Raw genomic sequence first — 23351 nt, 5'->3', positions numbered from 1 at the left:
CTAAGGGAGGTGTATGCTGCGTGCGTGGGTGTTAGCGGTACTGGCGCTAATCTGACGCTGCTTGGGGATGGTGCTTGCCAGTTCACCAAAATACTACCAAAAAAACTGTTAGCAATCGCAGGGATCAGGCCTGACTCTGCGAACGCTGCAGTTATGCATTTAGTGTTTTGTAAGTGTCAGTGATCGATCGATACTGCACTTGGGTGGGCTGGGCTGGGCCGGGCGGAGGGGCAAGACGCAGGTGCTAGCAGGTATCTGGGCTGATCCCGCTAACACTGCGTTTTTGGGAACCCTAAACTGCTGGGGACGCTAGTATAGATCTGATCGGATCAGATATTGATCCGTTCAGATACTATACCACTAAGGGAGGTGTACGGTGCGTGCGTGGGTGTTAGCGGTACTGGCGCTAATCTGACGCTGCCTGGGGCGACGCATATCACCGCCGGGCGATCAGGGGGCTAAACCTTTATTCGGTAATAAACGGCGGGTGCCCTGACACTAAAAAAAATAAACAAACTAACCAGCGTCACCCGTAACAGTTATACGGTGATCAGTGGTGAAAGGGTTAACTAGGGGGCCATCAAGGGGTTAAAACATTTATTAGATAGTATATGGGGGTCCCTGTCGCTATAAAACGCTGACGGCGAACCTAAATATTTAGGGCCCTAACTAGTGTCACCAGCGACACTAATACAGCGATCAGAAAAATGATCGCTTAGCGACACTGGTGACAGGGGGTGATCAAGGGGTTAAAACTTTATTAGGGGGGGTTAGGGGGGTACCCTAGACCTACAGGGGGCTAACACTCACTGTCCTACCACAGTAACTGTCACTAACTGACACCCTGCAGTAATCAGAAAAAAAAAAAAAAAAATGCTGGTGTCAGTTTGTGACAGGGAGGGGGGGGTGATTGGGGGGGGATCGGGGGGGGGATCGGGGTGTTTTGTGTGCCTGTCGTGTTCTACTGTGTGTGTAGTGTTAGTGCACTCACAGTGATGTCTTCTCTCCTCGGCGCTGCAACGGAATACCGAGCCGAGGAGAGATGACATCATTTCCTTTGCTGCTGTTTAGCATACAGCAGCAAAGGAAGTTATCTGATTGGCCGGCGGCGATCGCAAGGGGGGGGGGGGCCACGAACGGATGGCCTCCCCCTCATCTTTGATCGCCGTGGGACCAAAGACGACCGCCTCGGGCACCGGGGGGGGTCCGATCGGACCCCCCACCCGCGGAAGGCAAATCACGTATATATACGTGATTTTGCCTGTCCGTGCCACCTTGCTGACGTAAATCGGCGTGAGGCGGTCGTCAAGTGGTTAAGCCTATATCTAATTTCACTTACTCCTTTAGGGGCCGTGACCATCATTTTTGGTTTTGCATGGGCTCCTGGGAGATCTTGGTCAGCTTGGCAAGGCACTGCTCCCGTAACATTTAACATTGGCGTCTATAGAAATTCTTGGTCAGCTTGGCATGGCACGGCTCCAGTAACATTTAACATTGGCGTCTATGGAAAATCTTGGTCAGCTTGGCATGGCACTGCTTCCATAACATTTAGCATTGGCGTCTATGGAAATTCTTGGTCAACTTGGCATGACAAGCTAACCCAAGATTGCACCGCACATGCGCGAGATCGGCAGGTGCATGCTGGTTAGCCAACATGCACGGAATCCAAGAAGGACTCTGTGGATTCAGATGCCCACACTAGAGATGGCCGCACTGTGCAGGAACTTCACAAATTAAGAAGACGATGCTGCACAAATAGAAAACTGAGCATATTTCGGCTGGAACTCCGCTTTAACCAGTTGCCGACCGCCGCACGAACATATACGTCCTCAGAGCGGCACGGGCAGGCAAAAGGACTTACAGGTACTTCCATGCCTGCCCGCGGGTGGGGGGTCCGATCGGACCCCCCCCCCCCCGGTGCCTGCGGCGGTCAGCAAATCTCCCCCGGCGATCGGTGGTGAGGGGGAGGCCATCCATTCGTGGCCCCCCCTCGCGATCGCTCCCAGCCAATGGGATCATTTCCCTGCCTCTGTATTGTACACAGAGGCAGAGGAAATGATGTCATCTCTCCTCGGCTTGGTATTTTCCATTCCGGCGCCGAGGAGAGAAGACTGTACTGTGAGTTACACAAACACACACACACAGTAGAACATGCCATTTTTTTTTTCTGATTACTGCATAGTGTCAGTTTGTGACAGTTACAGTGTTAGGTCAGTGAGTGTTAGCCCCCTTTAGGTCTAGGGTACCCCCCTAACACCCCCTAATAAAGTTTTAACCCCTTGATCACCCCCTGTCACCAGTGTCGCTAAGCGATCATTTTTCTGATCGCTGTATTAGTGTCGCTGGTGATGCTAGTTAGGGAGGTAAATATTTAGGTTCGCCGTCAGCGTTTTATAGCGACAGGGACCCCCATATACTATCTAATAAATGTTTTAACCCCTTGATTGCCCCCTAGTTAACCCTTTCACCACTGATCACCGTATAACCGTTACGGGTGACGCTGGTTAGTTCGTTTATTTTTTATAGTGTCAGGGCACCCGCCGTTTTTTACCAAATAAAGGTTTAGCCCCCTGATCGCCCGGTGGTGATATGCGTCGCCCCAAGCAGCGTCAGATTAGCGCCAGTACCGCTAACATCCACGCACGCAGCATACGCCTCCCTTAGTGGTATAGTATCTGAACGCATCAATATCTGATCCGATCGGATCTATACTAGTGTCCCCAGCAGTTTAGGGTTCCCAAAAACGCAGTGTTAGCGGGATCAGCCCAGATACCTGCTAGCACCTGCGTTTTGCCCCTCCGCCCGGCCCAGCCCAGCCCACCCAAGTGCAGTATCGATCGATCACTGTCACTTACAAAACACTAAACGCATAACTGCAACGTTCGCAGAGTCAGGCCTGATCCCTGCGATCGCTAACAGTTTTTTTGGTAGCGTTTTGGTGAACTGACAAGCACCAGCCCCAGGCAGCGTCAGGTTAGTGCCAGTAGCGCTAACACCCACGCACGCACCGTACACCTCCCTTAGTGTTATAGTATCTGAACGGATCAATATCTGATCCGATCAGATCTATACTAGCGTCCCCAGCAGTTTAGGGTTCCCAAAAATGCAGTGTTAGCGGGATCAGCCCAGATACCTGCTAGCACCTGCGTTTTGCCCCTCCGCCCGGCCCAGCCCAGTCCACCCAAGTGCAGTATCAATCGATTACTGTCACTTACAAAACACTAAACGCATAACTGCAGCGTTCGCAGAGTCAGGCCTGATCCCTGCGATCGCTAACAGTTTTTTTTTGTAGCGTTTTGGTGAACTGGCAAGCACCAGCGGCCTAGTACACCCCGGTCGTAGTCAAACCAGCACTGCAGTAACACTTGGTGACGTGGCGAGTCCCATAAGTGCAGTTCAAGCTGGTGAGGTGGCAAGCACAAGTAGTGTCCCGCTGCCACCAAAAAGACAAACACAGGCCCGTCGTGCCCATAGTGCCCTTCCTGCTGCATTCGCCAATCCTAATTGGGAACCCACCACTTCTGCAGCGCCCGTACTTCCCTCATTCACATCCCCAACCAAATGCAGTCGGCTGCATGAGAGGCATTTTCTTTATGTCCTCCCGAGTACCCCTACCCAACGAACCCCCCCAAAAAAGATGTCGTGTCTGCAGCAAGCGCGGATATAGGCGTGACACCCGCTATTATTGTCCCTCCTGTCCTGACAATCCTGGTCTTTGCATTGGTGAATGTTTTGAACGCTACCATTCACTAGTTGAGTATTAGCGTAGGGAACAGCATTGCACAGACTAGGCGCACTTTCACAGGGTCTCCCAAGATGCCATCGCATTTTGAGAGACCCGAACCTGGAACCGGTTACAGTTATAAAAGTTACAGTTACAAAAAAAAGTGTAAAAAAAAAAAAAAACACAAACAAAAATATAAAATAAAAAAAAAAATAGTTGTCGTTTTATTGTTCTCTCTCTCTATTCTCTCTCTATTGTTCTGCTCTTTTTTTACTGTATTCTATTCTGCAATGTTTTATTGTTGTTATGTTTTATCATGTTTGCTTTTCAGGTATGCAATTTTTTATACTTTACCGTTTACTGTGCTTTATTGTTAACCATTTTTTTTGTCTTCAGGTACGCCATTCACGACTTTGAGTGGTTGTACCAGAATGATGCCTGCAGGTTTAGGTATCATCTTGGTATCATTCTTTTCAGCCAGCGGTCGGCTTTCATGTAAAAGCAATCCTAGCGGCTAATTAGCCTCTAGACTGCTTTTACAAGCAGTGGGAGGGAATGCCCCCCCCCCCCCCCCCAACGTCTTCCGTGTTTTTCTCTGGCTCTCCTGTCTCAACAGGGAACCTGAAAATGCAGCCGGTGATTCAGCCAGCTGACCATAGAGCTGATCAGAGACCAGAGTGGCTCCAAACATCTCTATGGCCTAAGAATCCGGAAGCTACGAGCATTTTATGACTTAGATTTCGCCGGATGTAAACAGCGCCATTGGGAAATTGGGAAAGCATTTTATCACACCGATCTTGGTGTGGTCAGATGCTTTGAGGGCAGAGGAGAAATCTAGGGTCTAATAGACCCCAATTTTTTCAAAAAAAGAGTACCTGTCACTACCTATTGCTATGATAGGGGATATTTACATTCCCTGAGATAACAATAAAAATGATTTAAAAAAAAAAAAAATGAAAGGAACAGTTTAAAAATAAGATAAAAAAAAAAAATAATAATAAAAAAAAAAAAAAAAAGCACCCCTGTCCCCCCTGCTCTCGCGCTAGGGCGAACGCAAGCGTCAGTCTGGCGTCAAATGTAAACCGCAATTGCACCATGCATGTGAGGTATCACCGCGAAGGTCAGATCGAGGGCAGTAATTTTAGCAGTAGACCTCCTCTGTAAATCTAAAGTGGTAACCTGTAAAGGCTTTTAAAGGCTTTTAAAAATGTATTTAGTTTGTCGCCACTGCACGTTTGTGCGCAATTTTAAAGCATGTCATGTTTGGTATCCATGTACTCGGCCTAAGATCATCTTTTTTATTTCATCAAACATTTGGGCAATATAGTGTGTTTTAGTGCATTAAAATTTAAAAAAGTGTGTTTTTTCCCCAAAAAATGCGTTTTAAAAATCGCTGCGCAAATACTGTGTGGAAAAAAAAAAAATGAAACACCCACCATTTTAATCTGTAGGGCATTTGCTTTAAAAAAAATATATAGTGTGTGGGGGTTCAAAGTCATTTTCTTGCATAAAAAAATTATTTTTTTATGTAATCAAAAAGTGTCAGAAAGGGCTTTGTCTTCAAGTGGTTAGAAGAATGAGTGATGTGTGACATAAGCTTCTAAATGTTGTGCATAAAATGCCAGGACAGTTCAAAACCCCCCCAAATGACCCCATTTTGGAAAGTAGACACCCCAAGCTATTTGCTGAGAGGCATGTCGAGTCCATGGAATATTTTATATTGTGACACAAGTTGCGGGAAAGAGACAATTTTGTATTTTTTTTATTTTTTTTTGCGCAAAGTTGTCACTAAATGATATATTGCTCAAACATGCCATGGGAATATGTGAAATTACACCCCAAAATACATTCTGTTGCTTCTCCTGAGTATGGGGATATCACATGTGTGAGACTTTTTGGAAGCCTAGCCGCGTACGGGACCCCGAGAACCAAGCACCGCCTTCAGGCTTTCTAAGGCCGTAAATTTTTGATTTCACTCTTCACTGCCTATCACAGTTTCGGAGGCCATGGAATGCCCAGGTGGCAAAACCCCCCCCCAAATGACCCCATTTTGGAAAGTAGACACCCCAAGCTATTTGCTGAGAGGTATAGTGAGTATTTTGCAGACCTCACTTTTTGTCACAAAGTTTTGAAAATTGAAAAAAAGAAAAAAAAAATTTTTTTTTCTCGTCTTTCTTTATTTTCAAAGACAAATGAGAGCTGCAAAATACTCACCATGCCTCTCAGCAAATAGCTTGGGGTGTCTACTTTCCAAAATGGGGTCATTTGGGGGGGTTTATGCCATCTGGGCATTTTATGGCCTTCAAAACTGTGATAGGTAGTGAGGAGTAAAATCAAAAATGTACGCCCTTAGAAATCCTGAAGGCAGTGATTGGTTTTCGGGGCCCCGTACGCAGCTAGGCTCCCAAAAAGTCCCACACATGTGGTATCCCCATACTCAGGAGAAGCAGCTGAATGTATTTTGGGGTGCAATTCCACATAGGCCCATGGCATGTGTGAGCAATATATCATTTAGTGACAACTTTTTGTAATTTTTTTTTTTTTTTTGTCATTATTCAATCACTTGGGACAAAAAAAATAAATATTCAATGGGCTCAACATGCCTCTCAGCAATTTCCTTGGGGTGTCTACTTTCCAAAATGGGGTCATTTGTGGGGGTTTTGTACTGCCCTGCCATTTTAGCACCTCAAGAAATGACATAGGCAGTCATAAATTAAAGGCTGTGTAAATTCCAGAAAATGTACCCTAGTTTGTAGACGCTATAACTTTTGCGCAAACCAATAAATATACACTTATTGACATTTTTTTTTACCAAAGACATGTGGCTGAATACATTTTGGCCTAAATGTATGACTAAAATTGAGTTTATTGGATTTTTTTTTAGAACAAAAAGTAGAAAATATTATTTTTTTTTTAAATTTTCGGTCTTTTTCCGTGTATAGCGCAAAAAATAAAAACGGCAGAGGTGATCAAATACCATCAAAAGAAAGCTCTATTTGTGGGAAGAAAAGGACGCAAATTTCGTTTGGGTACAGCCAACGCTGTATCCTGACCTAGGCCGACAAGGCCCAGGCCTAGGGCAGCACTTTGCAGGGGGGCAGCACGGAAAGAGTCCCCGTCGGCTTGCGCTACACTGTTAGTGTAGCACCAGTCTTATGGGGCGGACTGGGCTGAGAGGCAAATTAGTCTAGCGCCCCTATAAAGTGGCCGCACTGCTTCCGGTATGCGGGCGGTTGGCATTCCGCAACTGGGGGGGGCGCTGCTTCTAATTTTGACTGTCCTCTCATCCTGGACCACAAACCTTCCTCACTGTGCTATATGTTTTCTGTTGCACCATTGGCATGGTTATATCTTCTATAAAATTATCAGAAATTTGTGCTTAAAGTAGAACTATAGGGCAACACTTTTTTTTTTTTTTTAATTTTGGATAGAGTAAGGGAGGGTTATAACCCCTGTCAGTTTATTTTTTACCATCCCTGTCCTATTGCAGAGATTTCACTTCCTTCACTTCCTGCCCCATAGCCATACAGGAAGTTAGAGGAAATCTATGCAAATTAAGGGAATCCATTGCCCCCCCTGGCCCTCAGAACTAGTGTCCCCACCCAAATTTCAGGGCGGGTCTTAAACAGCAAGGGGTGTGGCATTGGCAGGAAGGGGTGGGTCATATTTAAATTAGGGGGTGCACGAGTTTAGTCAGGCCTAGGGCAGCACAAAACCTAAATACACTACTGGGTACAGCATTGCATGACCGCGCAATTAGCAGTTAAAGCGACGCAGTGCCAAATTGTAAAAAGTGCTCTGGTCAGGAAGGGGGTAAATCCTTCCGGGGCTGAAGTGGTTAATAAAGGTCGGGCCAAAGCAAAAACACACAATACCACAGATATTGCCATTCTACAGAATCTAATGCTTTGACGGCATCTAGTGTAACCACGACCCTCGAGCCTTGATTGGTTATTTTAATGTGTGTGTGTAAATAAAGGTGAAAAAAAACTCTAAGCTGCGCACCCTGGAAACCACAATTGTAAATATAACCAAATATAGAGCAGCCCGTAGTATAACCAAAGGTCAAATAGTGAAAGGAAAATTATTAAATAATTTCATACCGCGCTCAAATGTATAAATAATAAAAAAGTGAAGAAAAATACAAATAAATGTGTAAAAAATGTGTGATCAAATAATGTTCAAATGTGAATATAAATTTTCAATAAAGTCCAAAAACTGCCACCACCGACGATTCTTCAATCAAATGCACAGTGATGAATAAATTCAGTGACAGGAATAGAAAGTGCCATCTTCCACCAGTTTAGGCAAGCATCCTACTCACCAGATTCATCAGACACCCATGACAGGTGTCAGATAAGAAGAAAGATGTATCGAGACGTATCCACTCATATAGACACCTCTCACCAGCGATGTCGAAATGTAACCACAGATGCAGACACCTCTCGTCAGCGATGTAGCCAGACGGGGTTTATAAGTAAAGGAGAAAAAAAGAACTCCTCATAGCGTTACTTCTAGGCGTTTTATTTATAAAAATTTGTTCCATTAAAAACTGACGCGTTTCGTCAGCAGGTCTGACATCATCCGGGGACATGACCCCCTGATGACATCAGACGTGCTAACGAAACAAGTCAGGCTACGCAATACGTGATAAGTCACTTCCGCCATTGTGCAAGTGGAACGCAGCTTGGCGTACCGGCTCCATTTTATGTGGGTTTTTTTACTGGAACAAATTTTTATGAATAAATGGCTACAAGCTACGCTATGAGGAGTTCATCTTTTCTCCTTTTCTTATAAACCCCGTCTGGCTACATCGTTGATGAGAGGTGTCTGCATCGGTGGTTACACCTTGACATTGCTGGTGAGAGGCGTCTATATCGGTGGATACATCTCAATACATCTTTCTTCTTATCTGACACCTGTCATGGGTGTTTGATGAATCTGGTGAGTAGGATGTTTGCCTAAACTGGTGGAAGGACGGCACTTTCTATTCCTGCCACTGAATTTTTTTACCATCGCTGTGTACTTGATTGAAGAATCGTCGGTGGTGGCTGTTTTTGGACTTCATTGAAAATTTATATTCACATTTGAACATTATTTGACCACACCTTTTTTACTTATTTATTTGTATTTTTCTTCACACATTTAATATTGTATACATTTGAGCGTGGTATGAAATTCATTATTATTTTATTTTTAATGTGTGCAAAGGACCCGGTTCTCTTCCTGAGAATTGAAATCTGCCATTATTACAATCATGAGCTTCAAATTAACATAAAGCTTCTGTCATTTTTATCGGCTGCAGTAGGATTAATATCTATAGTGATGTAAAGTTAAAACATTGGTAAACCTAACGCATGTTCTCAACAACATGGAAATGCTTAGCCACTGGTTAACCATGGTGTTTATCTGGAAATGTTCTTCTTGATTTTCTTAGTGGTCATGTGACCATTGTGTCCTCGTCTCATTTTTTCATCTTTGTATTTAGCAGTCTGCCTAGAGTTTAGCCTCAACCTGTAAGTGTGTTATGGCATCTAAGGTACCTCAGTCCTAATCGGGGGGTGCAGAACACCATGTATTTTCTGTGGAATACTACTATACTGTGTGATGTCATTTAATCACTTTATTCTTCAGATCCACAGAGCCTCATCGCACATCATTGAGCCGGCTGCAGAGTCTGATAACCCGATCCGATTCACCTCCGGGTTGGTCATCGCTCTGGATGTAGATGCCACATTGGAGCATGTTCAGGAGCCACAGAGCTCTGTGAAAGTCCAGGTACGATCGTATGCAATGGGATGACTATGTTGAGGGCATTATTTATGTTCTTGTACCAGGAAGACAGCCGTTTTTTGTGATATTAACTGGTGGTGGAACTAGTGGAGAGACAAGGGAAAGAAAACACAAGCAGGACCCTCATTTTATCCATCATAGGTCTGACCTGTCCTGAAGAATGACAGAAGATGACTTTTAAGTCTATATTGTGCCTATATTGTGTGTTGCCCGTTTCTCTGCAGTAGACACCAGCTGCTGGGACAAAGAGACCTCTTCTCTGACAGGAACTTAAGCACTTTGCTTGACATCTAGGTAATTGTAAATGGGACTCTGAAAAGATTAATTTAGAAGGTGCCACTTGTAAAACACAAAGCTCTGTCTAAGATTATTAAAGCCCAATTGTATTCATAGGAATAGTTACAGCCAACCATTGTTCTAACAACTTCCATTATTATAGATAAAGCCCTGCCCCTACCAAGATGTCCATCTCACAATATAGTACACTATATTACCAAAAGTATTGAGACGCCTGCCTTTACACGCACATGAACTTTAATGGCATCCCAGTCTTAATCCATAGGGTTCAATATTGAGTTAGCCCACCCTTTGCAGCTATAAGGCTGGGTTCACACTGGAACACGCAGCCCCTCACAGCAGGAGTCTGATGTGTCTCCATTCACTGTTTCGGGTCCGATTTCAGGCCAAATTTTGGGCTGAAATGGACCAAAAGATGCACAGGACTCCTGTGCAATTCGCACCGGAGCTGCTGCGGAGATGTGTGAACCGGCTCCATAGAGAGCCAGTCACAATCTCCTGCTATGCGAATTGGATGTGGGGGAAACCCCGTGTGAAGTGTGAACCCAGCCTTACAGCTTCAACTCTTCCGTGAAGGCTGCCCACAAGGTTTAGGGGTGTGTCTATGGGAATGTTTGACCATTCTTCCAGAAGCGCATTTGTGAGGTCAGGCACTGATGTGGACGAGAAGGCCTGGCTCGCAGATTCATCCCAAAGGTGTTCTATCTGGTTGAGGTCAGGACTCTGTGCAGATCAATCAAGTTCCCCCAGGGGGGACAGCACAAATAACAAAGAACAATACTTTTGGCAATATAGTGCATCTCCCCTTTCCAATTACAGCCATTGTTCAGGGTGTCTGAATATAGCTGTGCCTAAAAAGACCCAGCACACTCAGTAATGTACATAGACCTCTTCTGTTATGCTTCCCTCTCTTTATCTGCAGTATAAGTCTGAGGACACTTGTGCTAAGGGGTGTGGCTATTACCCAGCTCTGCCACCATAGACCACTGCAGTGTTAGAACAAGATATATCTCACAGTAAAGGACACATAAAGTGGTTCTTAGACCATTCAGGCAGGGTCAGTTGGCCTTCATCCTAAGCCATAAAACAGACAAGTATGTGCACTAGTAAGGACATTCTGGAGATCTGAGGACTCATTCTCCATGGTGTCAATACAGAAAAGTACAACCAAAGGCAAGAGCTGTAATCTTGTAGACAGAACAGGATTGTCTATACCAGGAGAAACGTTCACTGTTGAGTTGTCCAGTTCACTACAGTCTGGGCAACTTAAAAAAAAAAAAAAGGGTGGCAAAAGCCAGCTGTAGGGCTGGACCTGCTAAAGCAAAGGAGGATTTCAAATCCTTCCATATGTCCCCGCTCCCACGCAGTTGTAATCCATCATTGCCAAGTAGGAATCTTCCCCTGCGGGGTACTCACAGGATGGTTGCAGACTGAGAGGGTGTGTCGAATAGAAAGGAATAGGAATTGCAATAACCCAGGCACTAAGGCTGCATTCACACCTGAGCAACGCGTTTTGAGTGTTTTTTTGAGCGTTTGTATGCGCGTTTTTGAGCGTTTGTATGCGCGTTTTTGAGCGTTTGTGTACAGCATTTTTGAAGTGTTTTTGAGCTTCTGCATTTTTTAATTGGCCAATAGAGAAAAATTATCATCCATTTCATCATTTGTTGCTATGTTTTTCAGCTTTTTAAATTTTTCATTTGCTTTTATTTATACATTTTTTACATTTTGTTTTGTAAGGTGTTAAGGGTTAGGGTTTAAGGCTTAGGGGTTAATTTATTTAATTATTTATTTTGTTAGGTTGTTGGTTAATATTAGTGTTGGGGTTTTTTATTAATATATTTTGTTTATTTTTGTTTTTAATATTTATTTTTGTATTATTTATTTTCATTTAATTATTGCATTTGAGCAGAAACACGCTTAAAAACACACAACAAAATGCACTAAAATGTTCAAAAACCGCCCAAATCAAGCGTTTAAATGCAATTCTATGGGACAAAAAAATACTTCAAATACGCACCAATCTGCCCGATTTGAGCTACAAAAAAAGCTCCAGAACTTTTCTGAGCTTCAGGTGACTTGTAGTGGGAATGTGAACCAACTCTATAGAGAGTAATTCAATTTTTTTTCTCCCAGCCGGCTGTCACCGGAGGAGGGGGAGGAGAGCAGCAGGTGGATGGAGTTGTGGGTTTTCTGGCTGGCCCTGCATGCCTGCAATGGAAGCGGTGTGGCTTTTCAGGGGGCATAAGGGCGGCCCGTCTCATTACGCCCCGTGTCACCCCCTCTGGCGGGTGTGGACCGCACCCCCCCCCAGCGATGCCACTGGTACTTTCTGCTTCGCAACCAGAAATTGTTTCCTTACACCTTCTTGCAACTTTACAGTCACAACTGATGGTCATCTTCTTCACCTTTTTAGGAAGACTTAGAAGGACTTTCCAAATCTTACAAGGGGCCCTTGTTGGTTTGGGGACACGTCAACAGGGACAAGTCCCATCATGGCCTTCAAACAGCTTTCCTAATTGCTACAGTAACTAGGCTTCTGCTGGGTCTCCTGTAGATCTGCTACTATATCTCTCATATTATTATACAGGATTTATATAGCACCAACAGTTTACAAAATGAAGGCAGACCGTACTATTACATTACAATTTGGTACAAGAGGAATCAGAGGACCCTGCTCGTTAGTTGTTTTTTTTTGTCTACCTTTAAAAGCAAATGCAACATGATGATTTATCCCTATCTATTCAAACATCAAAGTCCCTACATTATTGAAAAAAATCACCACACTCTATGGTGCCAGTTCATTAGCCCCCCCAATCCCACCCTGAACATTCCTATCCCAGGATGCCTTGGAGACCTTTTACTACAGGATTCCTAAATTTAATTCTTTGAACCATATGCCAAAATTCTGATACTCACTCTTTTCTCTTTTGGTTAATCCCACATCCTTTTCAGGTTCCACCACCAGTTAGGTACATTGTAACTACTATGTTGGGTGCTCCTGCTTCCCCGGGGGCATGCGAATCTCTTCCCCCCTATACTCTGCAATCTATCATGTGAGTTAGTTCCCACCTAGTGTGATGATAGGGAACTCTATCCTGGAACTTGTTCCTCTTCCTCATCTTGCAACTTCTGTTTGTAATTAATTGCCAAACACCTATCCTTTTGGTACCCTTCAGGTCTTAGTTCGGCCTTGTGTGTCCTCCTTTTATTTTTTTGCACCTTGACTCTCTTTGCAAAAGGGGTACTGTGACCTTCTGTGTCCTTCCTGGAGTCTTCTTCTGGTATGCTTTCCCCTTAAGAGGTCCTCTGTAAAGGCGGAGTCTTTTTCTCTCCACTACCCTTGGCAGCTCTAGTTCTGCCTTGGTTCTTCCTGTTTTTTTCAGAGCCCCCTCTTTCTTATTCTACATGAGGACAAATTAGCCTGGAAGCCAGTCCAGTCCTACTGCTTTCCATGGTGCTCTCATCACCTTGAGTGGGAATGTCGTTCTCCCTCCCAATTTCCAGCCTTGGAGGCATGTCAAACAATTTACGATTCACCTTGTGAGTGGGTGGGGTCAGGATTGTCATTTTTGGCTGAGAGCTGCATCTTTCCCTGGGAACTCATCCCTCTTGTGTTTCCTCACAGGTTGGTCCCTCTATGGCAGGGGTCCTCCATACTTTCTAAAGAAAGGGCCAGTTTACTATCCTTCAGACTTTATGGGGGTCGAACTGTGGCCAGTGGGAATAGACAGTGTCTCCGGCTCTGCAGTCAGTGGAAGGAAAAAAAAATACATAGCACCTGTGGTCAGTAGGAGGAGGAATAGTGCCCCATCATTGGTGTCAGTAGGAGCAATAGTGCCCCATTGTTGCTGCCAGTGGAAGAAATAGTACCCCACTGCTGGTGTCAGTCAGAGGACTAGTGCCTCATCATGGGTGTCAGTGGGAGGAATGGCGCCTCATTGTGGGAGGAATGGCGCCTCATTGTGGGAGGAATGGCGCCTCATTGTGGGAGGAATGGCGCCTCATTGTGGGAGGAATGGCGCCTCATTGTGGGAGGAATGGCGCCTCATTGTGGGAGGAATGGCGCCTCATTGTGGGAGGAATGGCGCCTCATTGTGGGAGGAATGGCGCCTCATTGTGGGAGGAATGGCGCCTCATTGTGGGTGGAATGGCGCCTCATTGTGGGTGGAATGGCGCCTCATTGTGGGTGGAATGGCGCCTCATTGTGGGTGGAATGGCGCCTCATTGTGGGTGGAATGGCGCCTCATTGTGGGAGGAATGGCGCCTCATTGTGGGAGGAATGGCGCCTCTTTGTGGGAGGAATGGTGCCTCTTTGTGGGAGGAATGGTGCCTCTTTGTGGGAGGAATGGTGCCTCATTGTGGGAGGAATGGTGCCTCATTGTGGGAGGAATGGTGCCTCATTGTGGGAGGAATGGTGCCTCATTGTGGGAGGAATGGTGCCTCATTGTGGGAGGAATGGTGCCTCATTGTGGGAGGAATGGTGCCTCATTGTGGGAGGAATGGTGCCTTATTGTGAGAGGAATGGTGCCTCATTGTGTGTGGAATGGCGCCTCATTGTGGGTGTCAGTGGCAGCAATAGTGCCTCACGTTAGTGGAAAGAACAGTGCCCCAAGGACCGGATAAAGGCAAGCAAAGGGCCGTGTCTGATCCGCGGGCCACGGTTTGGAAACCACTTTTCTGTGGGATTCCTAGCTCCTCTTCCACCTGCTGGGTTATTTTGCCTTCTGTTCTTGAGCTTTTTACAACATCTAGCATCTTTTTTTTTTTTTTTTCCTCAAGCTGCAGGACCACCACTTGATCTCAAAATCTGTTTTTGCCAGATCGCTATTTGAGCTTCTGCTGATGCACACTTTGGCAGCAAAGTGTTTCTGCTGTCAGCTCTCTGTTTTTGTCCATTGACCCTTTGTTTTTTTTTCTTGTGGGTCTGTTGCTGCTATTTTGATTTTTGTGCCCTCCCGTCTATACCGCGCTATACCGCAGATGGACACCGGCGGCAAAAAGCGCCCTGAGGCAATTCAGTTTGCATAGGCAGCGCTATACAAGTCACTCATTCATTCATTCATTCCCGTCGACTCAATGTCCCATGGGAAGTCCCATGGTCTCTAAATCCATTCCTGTGTCCTTTTACTGGATGATTAGGATAATAGAGATTTTGTACGGACCTGTAAATTCCATATTCGGGAGTACAGTACAGGACACGGGTCTCTCCCCACTTTCCTCTGTGATATTCATATTGCTTGCTAACAAACTGGAGCCTCGCAGGGTCAGCTGGGTTATATGGATATGCTGGTGGGGGGGCAGTCCCAGCAAAGCTTTTACCAATGTCCAAGGTAACGGCATATAAGCCGTGGTTTTAAGAATCGATTGCTGTGTTCTGCATTGTACTCCAAGGTATGGCATTTACAGGTATGTCAAAATCTTATTTTTTTTTTTTTTATTGAACATTGTACAAGATATGATACATACAATTGTGTACTGTTGATTTTCTTTCCATAGTACTGTAGCATTCTACACATTTTTCTCATTACAATAACTGTATCTTACGTTATGTTAAGTATATGTAATAATCCTGTTGTGGTGTATATTCATGGCCCCTCCATCGTTGGATTGAGCGATCTCTCATTATGGTCGCATCCTCCGACATGAAGCCACGTTTGCTGCAACTTGCTCTAAGTGCTTTAAGCGGTTACAAATACTTGACTGTTTGTATTGGTAAGTTAGTAATTTCTTGTACCTTTATAGATAAAGTACCTCTATTCTTAATATTTACTTAAGTTAACGTAGATAAAAAAAAAAAATAAGAAAACAAGTAAACAAATAAAACTTGACCCAACAGGCTTTTTGTTTCCCCTGGTTATATGGCTCAATTCAACTTTCTCTTACTCTCAATAAATCAATCGCCTTGAGTACCATGTATTCCATGGTGCCCATAGTTTGGATATCTTCTCATAGTTCCCCATAGCTGATGCGTGTAAAACTTCATATGTACCGTAATTGTGGACTGTGGTTATTACTTCTGATTAAGGATGAGCTTCGAGTTCGAGTCGAACTCATGTTCGACTCGAACATTGGCTGTTCACAAGTTCGCCGAACAGCGAACAATTTGAGGTGTTCGCGGCAAATTCGAATGCCGCGGAACACCCTTTAAAAGTCTATGGGAGAAATCAAAAGTGCTAATTTTAAAGGCTAATATGCAAGTTATTGTCATAAAAAGTGTTTGGGGACCTGGGTCCTGCCCCAGGGGACATGGATCAATGCAAAAAAAAGTTTTAAAAACGGCCGTTTTTTCAGGAGCAGTGATTTTAATAATGCTTAAAGTCAATCAATAAAAGTGTAATATCCCTTTAAATTTCGTACCTGGGGGGTGTCTATAGTGTGCCTGTAAAGGGGCGCATGTTTCCTGTGTTTAGAACAGTCTGACAGCAAAATGACATTTTGAAGGAAAAAACTCATTTAAAACTACCCGCGGCTATTGCATTGCCGACAATACACTTAGAAGTTCATTGATAAAAACGGCATGGGAATTCCCCAAAGGGGAACCCCGAACCAAAATTAAAAAAAAAAAAATGACGTGGGAGTCCTCCTAAATTCCATACCAGGCCCTTCAGGTCTGGTATGGATATTAAGGGGAACCCCGGCCAAAATTTAAAAAAAAAATGACGTGGGGTTCCCCCTAAATTCCATACCAGACCCTTCAGGTCTGGTATGGATTTTAAGGGGAACCCCGCGCCAAAAAAAAAAAGAAACGGCGTGGGGTCCCCCCAAAAATCCATACCAGACCCTTATCCAAGCACGCAACCTGGCAGGCCGCAGGAAAAGAGGGGGGGACAAGAGTGCGGCCCCCCCTCCCTCCTGAACCGTACCAGGCCACATGCCCTCAACATTGGGAGGGTGCTTTGGGGTAGCCCCCCAAAACACCTTGTCCCCATGTTGATGAGGACAAGGGCCTCATCCCCACAACCCTGGCCGGTGGTTGTGGGGGTCTGCGGGCGGGGGGCTTATCGGAATCTGGAAGCCCCCTTTAACAAGGTGACCCCCAGATCCCGGCCCCCCCCCTGTGTGAAATGGTAAGGGGGTACATAAGTACCCCTACCATTTCACGAAAAAAGTGTCAAAAAAGTAAAAAATGACAAGAGACAGTTTTTGACAATTCCTTTATTTAAATGCTTCTTCTTTCTTCTATCTTATCTTCCTTCATCTTCTGGTTCTTCTGGCTCTTCTGGTTCTTCCTCCGGTGTTCTCGTCCAGCATCTCCTCCGCGGCGTCTTCTATCTTCTTCTCCTCGGGCCGCTCCGCACCCATGGCATGGGGGGGAGGCTCCCGCTCTTCTCTTCTTCTTTTCTTCTCTTCTTCTCTTCTTCATTTTCTTCTCCGGGCCGCTCCGCAATCCATGCTGGCATGGAGGGAGGCTCCCGCTGTGTGACGGCGCTCCTCGTCTGACAGTTCTTAAATAACGGGGGGCGGGGCCACCCGGTGACCCCGCCCCCCTCTGACGCACGGTGACTTGACGGGACTCCCTGTGGCATTCCCCGTGACGTCACAGGGAAGTCCCGTCAAGTCACCGTGCGTCAGAGGGGGGGCGGGGTCACCGGGTGGCCCCGCCCCCCGTTATTTAAGAACTGTCAGACGAGGAGCGCCGTCACACAGCGGGAGCCTCCCTCCATGCCAGCATGGATTGCGGAGCGGCCCGGAGAAGAAAATGAAGAAGCGAAGAAGAGAAGAAAAGAAGAAGAGAAGAGCGGGAGCCTCCCCCCCATGCAATGGGTGCGGAGCGGCCCGAGGAGAAGAAGATAGAAGACGCCGCGGAGGAGATGCTGGACGAGAACGCCGGAGGAAGAACCAGAAGAGCCAGAAGAACCAGAAGATGAAGGAAGATAGAAGAAAGAAGAAGCATTTAAATAAAGGAATTGTCAAAAACTGTCTCTTGTCATTTTTAACATTTTTGACACTTTTTTCGTTAAATGGTAGGGGTACTTATGTACCCCCTTACCATTTCACACGGGGGGGGGGGGGCTGGGATCTGGGGGTCACCTTGTTAAAGGGGGCTTCCGGATTCCGATAAGCCCCCCGCCCGCAGACCCCCACAACCACCGGCCAGGGTTGTGGGGATGAGGCCCTTGTCCTCATCAACATGGGGACAAGGTGTTTTGGGGGGCTACCCCAAAGCACCCTCCCAATGTTGAGGGCATGTGGCCTGGTACGGTTCAGGAGGGAGGGGGGGCCGCCCTCTCGTCCCCCCCTCTTTTCCTGCGGCCTGCCAGGTTGCGTGCTCGGATAAGGGTCTGGTATGGAATTTAGGGGGAACCCCACGTCATTTTTTTTTTTTTTAATTTTGGCCGGGGTTCCCCTTAATATCCATACCAGACCTGAAGGGCCTGGTATGGAATTTAGGAGGACTCCCACGTCATTTTTTTTTTTTTAATTTTGGTTCGGGGTTCCCCTTTGGGGAATTCCCATGCCGTTTTTATCAATGAACTTCTATGTGTATTGTCGGCAATGCAATAGCCGCGGGTAGTTTTAAATGAGTTTTTTCCTTCAAAATGTCATTTTGCTGTCAGACTGTTCTAAACACAGGAAACATGCGCCCCTTTACAGGCATACTATAGACACCCCCCAGGTACGAAATTTAAAGGGATATTACACTTTTATTGTTTGACTTTAAGCATTATTAAAATCACTGCTCCTGAAAAAACGGCCGTTTTTAAAACTTTTTTTTGCATTGATCCATGTCCCCTGGGGCAGGACCCAGGTCCCCAAACACTTTTTATGACAATAACTTGCATATAAGCCTTTAAAATTAGCACTTTTGATTATTCATGTTCGTGTCCCATAGACTTTAACGGTGTTCGCATGTTCGAACGAACTTTTTTCCTGTTCGCATGTTCTGGTGCGAACCGAACAGGGGGGTGTTCGGCTCATCCCTACTTCTGATATGGATGGGGGTTCTATATCCTTCCAGTGTCTAAGAATTGTAAGCCTGGTTACCAGCAATATGTGTGAAATGATTGTTCTGAATTGGTTTGGAATAGAATCTAGGTTCATTGATAGTATTGCCATTGATAAGCTTAAGGGAGGGGTTTGTTGCGAAAAATTTCGTATTATACTTTCTATTTGCCTCCATAAAGGTTTTATTTTGGGGCAGTTCCATAGTATGTGGGATAACGTACCGCACTCCCCACATAGTCTCCAGCATTCAGGAGAGGAGTTGTGATAGATTTTAGATATACGACTGGGTGTGAGGTACCACTTGTGGAATATTTTTTGCTGCATTTCCCTTAGGTTAGTGCTCTTAGTGGAGTTGTATATATTGTTAAAAGTTGTTTCCCATTTTTTTGCCGGGTAACATTGTCCCATTTCCATTTCCCAAGCTATTATGTTTGGGGATTTTGTGCAGACCTTTTTTTCTTGGAGACCTAGATATAGGGTTGATATCCCTTTTAATTTTGTTGTGGTTTGTGTTAGAAATTAGAGTATCTTTGTTGGTAAGTTGGTAAATATGTTGGGGTGTTTTTTTCAGGAGTTGAGTAATCTGTGCATATTTGTAATATTCTGTATGTGGTATGCCAAATTCCTCCTGTAATGTGTTGAATGCTTTAATAGAATTACCCTCTACTAGATCTTCAATATGTTGTATACCCTTCATCCTCCATGTTTTCAAGTTAATGTCTGGAATGATATGGCTAAGTGCGGAGATCTGGAGTTTAAGTGGGGCCACTGTTCCCGTCCAACCTGGGTAATTTCTAAGGTAACCCCACACTCTTATTGCTGCTAGTATGGTTGGGGATAACTTTGTATCTAGATAGAAGTTCATATGGGCTGTCATGAGAAAGTCTTTCAATGATTTATTTTTTATTTGGATTTTTTCTGTCTCTGCCCACAATGTAGACAGATCCGTCTCCGATGTCATCCAATTTCTTGTTTGTGCTAATATGGTTGCAAAGTAATAGTCCTGCATGTGTACATGTCCCACCCCTCCAGCTGTCCTGTGCTTTATTAGCCTAGTGAATGCACATCTTGCTTTCTTTCCTTGCCATATGTATCTATTTATTATAGGTTGAAGGGAATTAAAGAAAGCGTTTGGTAGTGGGATTGGGAGGGTCCTAAATAGGTAGAGTATCTGTGGTAGAATTTGCATCTTGAAAGCTGCAAGTCTACCCAGCCACGAGAGTTCAGTTTTTGCCAATTTTGTTAGTTTGTCGGGAAGCTGTTTCAGAAAGGGGGTGTAATTGGCTGACAATAGATCTCCAGATTTAGGAGTTAGTATAATGCCCAAGTATTTTATTCCCTCTTTTTTCCATATATATGGGAAGTTTTGTTCTAGTTTGTGACTAACCTGTGGCGTTATTCCTAGATTTAAGATATAGGACTTAGATTCATTTACTTTATAGTACGATATTTTGTTGAATGTTTGTAGGGCCTTGTGGACTGACGGTAGGGAGGTTTCTGCATTTGTGAGCATCAGTATGATGTCATCTGCGAACAGGCTCATGGTATGGCTTCTTTGGCCTATCTGTACCCCGGAAATGTTTGGGTGTGTTCGTAGATGGGTTGCCAATGGTTCCATTAATAAGTTAAAGATCAGGGGGGAAAGGGGGCACCCCTGCCTCGTCCCATTAGTAATTTGGAACGGGGCAGAAAGCGCTCCTGCTACGAGTACTTGTGCTGATGGATGTGTGTATAGGGCCATAATGGCAGAGTATACTGTACCCTCAAACCCAAATTTCTCCAATACCTGGGAGAGAAACTGCCAATGGATTCTATCAAACGCCTTCTCTGCGTCCAAAGCGAGGAGCAGAGAAGGCGTTTTACATCTGTCCGCAATGTGGATTACGTTGATCAGTCTTCTTGTGGCATCTGAAGTTTGTCTTCCCCTTGTGAACCCTGATTGATCTATGTGAATAATTTCAGGAAGAATGTGCATTAACCTGTTCACTAGCAGTTTCGCATAAGTCTTAATATCCATATTTAATAAGGAGATAGGTCTAAAATTCTGTGGAGAATCCGGAGCCTTCCCTGGTTTAGGTAATGCTATTATGGTTGCTTTCAACATCTCCGGAGGGAATGACGAGGAGGCAACAGCAGCACCGAACATCTCTGTCATATGTGGGGTTAGTATATTATGAAAGGCCTTATAATATTCCCCTGAGAAGCCATCTGGTCCGGGGGATTTGTTTATAGGTAATGGCTGAATAGTAAGACTGACTTCCGATTCTGTTATAGGGGAGTTCAATGTATGAAGGTGTTCTGCGGTGAGTTTAGGTAAATGTATAGTTTGTAGGAATGTTTCTATATTTTCTATATTAGGTTGCGGTATTGTGGAGTCATTTTTGAGATTATATAAGGAGCCGTAATAGTGGCTAAAGGCATCGGCTATTTCTTGTGGATGTTGGTGTTTGATTTGTGTTTTTGGATGCGTGATATAAGGTATGTGTGTTTTATGTCTGTGACCTTTTAATTGATTGGCAAGTAGTTTCCCTGCTCTATTACCACTAGTGTAGTATGTCAATTTTAGCTTCCTGGAGGCCTTTTCGAAGTCCTCCATTAAAGTTAGCCTCAGCTCTGTACGAAGCATATTAAGTTGATCTATTAATTCCTGAGAAGTAAGTGTCATATTTTGCTTCTCTAAAATTTCAATTTGGTTTATGATTTTCGTTGTCCGCTGTTGCCTCATCCTCCTGACCCTCGCCTCTTGTTGCATCAACATCCCCCTTATAAATGCCTTGTGGGTATTCCACAGGGTGAATGGATCTGAAACCGACCCCTTATTAAGTGAAAAAAATTCCTTCATCTGCTGCTCTATGTATAGCTTGGTCGGGCCCTGCTGGAACAGCCTGGGGTTGGCTCTCCATATGTAAGTGTTTTTAGTCGCAGAAGGTTTCCCCACTTGTAGTTCCACTGGGGCATGATCCGACCAAGTTATACTATGTAGTTTAGCAGTTCTACATTTAAACAGCAATCGTCTATCAACCAGAAATAAGTCTATTCTACTGTAAGATTTATGGCAGTGGGAAAAAAAAGAGTAGTCTCTTTCATTAGCATTGAGGCATCTCCATGCATCATACAGTGAATACTTGCGAAGTATAGGTTGTAGGGTTGGTGGAGATCTTTTAGGATTGGATGTTGAGTCCAGATCAGAGTCAGGCACCATGTTAAAGTCTCCGCATATCACTGTTGCTCCTTGGCGTATCTGTTCAATTTTCTTGAAGACTGAGTGCAGGAATTTGGATTGCCCTGCATTTGGGGCATAAATGTTTGCCAAAGTGAAAGTTTCAGAGTTAATGTCACACACCATAATTATGTAGCGGCCGTGTGGATCCAATAAGATCTTATGCAGGAGGAATGTGATAGTGTCCTTAATTGCTATCATCACCCCTTTCGCTTTTGCCTTTGCGTTTGCGCAGAAAATATGGGGGTATCTCGGATGGGAGCATTTAGGTGGTGAGTCAATGTGAAAATGGGTTTCTTGTGTGCATAGGATGTCACTGTTTTTTTGTATCGCTTCCTTCCATAAGGACTTTCGCTTGGCCGGGTGATTTAGTCCATTTGCATTAATGGTCAGGAAATTCACTGCCATGTATTCGGTTTGTGTGATGGTGTGGATGATTTATAATATAAGTTGCACTTACTTCGCTTAGGTGCCTGACCTGGATGTTGATTTTTTGCTGAGCTTTGAGACTTTCTGAAGATGCCTGTTCTTGATTGATGCGACAACCTCCCAAGTGTGAAGCAAAGGTCTTGCCTGTCGGGGTGAGAAGAGAAGAAAAAAAGAAAAAAAAGAGGAAAAAAAAGAAAAAAGAACTTGTAGGAACCGAGGTTCAACATTCGTGGCTACGTGCCAACTAGTAGATTTGTTAAAGTGTGACTCTCAGTCACTCAGGTATTAACTTGTGGGTAGTAAGTTTAAACAAACTTAACGGAGCGGAAATGTGTACTCCAACGCGGGTCGTTGGTAATGTCATTTGCCCATGCTGGTATCAGTGATGAGTGCGGGCATTCCTGCGATCAACCGTGCGCCATTCTGGACCCGGGCTTGTGTTGGGGCTTCTTGACCTAGGGGGTGACTGTTTGTCTGAGATTATCCCCCAGGAGCTCAGTAATGCCATACCTTTAGCTAGGGAGTCCATCACATACTCCTTGCCTTCTTTTGTTACGATCAGTTTGGTTGGGAAGCCCCATTTGTATCCAATCTTGTGGTTTCTGAGTGCTTTGGTTAGGGTTGTCATATTTCTCCTTTTTTGTAGCGTGTATTGTGATAAGTCTGCGTAGAATTGCAGGTTTGAGTATGGCGATGGAATCGCTTCCTTCTGTCTTGCAGCCGCCATTATTCTTTCCTTCGTTTGGTAGAAGTGTAGACGCAGGATCACGTCCCGCGGAATGTCTTCGCCTAGGTAGGCGGGTTTAGGTAGCCTGTGAATCCTGTCCACCGTGAGGTCTAATGTCGATAGATCTGGTAGAATGGCTGTGAATAGCTGGGTGGCATAGTCCCTCAAATCTTGTTGTTTAACTGTTTCTGGGGCCCCTCTGATCTTCATGTTAT

General features: G+C 44.8%; 1 protein-coding gene across 1 annotated transcript in view; it reads left to right on the top strand.

The window, feature by feature from the left end:
* The window catches only part of INTS4 (integrator complex subunit 4), a 139625-nt gene that overhangs the window by 100584 nt on the left and 15690 nt on the right, over window positions 1-23351 (top strand). Inside the window, exon 21 of the mRNA XM_073612805.1 lies at window positions 9359-9502. Coding sequence (XP_073468906.1) covers window positions 9359-9502 — 144 coding nt within the window. The remainder of the gene's footprint in view (window positions 1-9358; window positions 9503-23351) is intronic.

Source organism: Aquarana catesbeiana, linkage group LG02 (genome assembly GCF_042186555.1).
Source record: "Aquarana catesbeiana isolate 2022-GZ linkage group LG02, ASM4218655v1, whole genome shotgun sequence".
Lineage (NCBI taxonomy): Eukaryota > Metazoa > Chordata > Amphibia > Anura > Ranidae > Aquarana > Aquarana catesbeiana.
The sequence above is the reverse complement of the archived record's forward strand: the minus strand, read 5'-3'. Positions and strand labels throughout refer to the sequence as shown.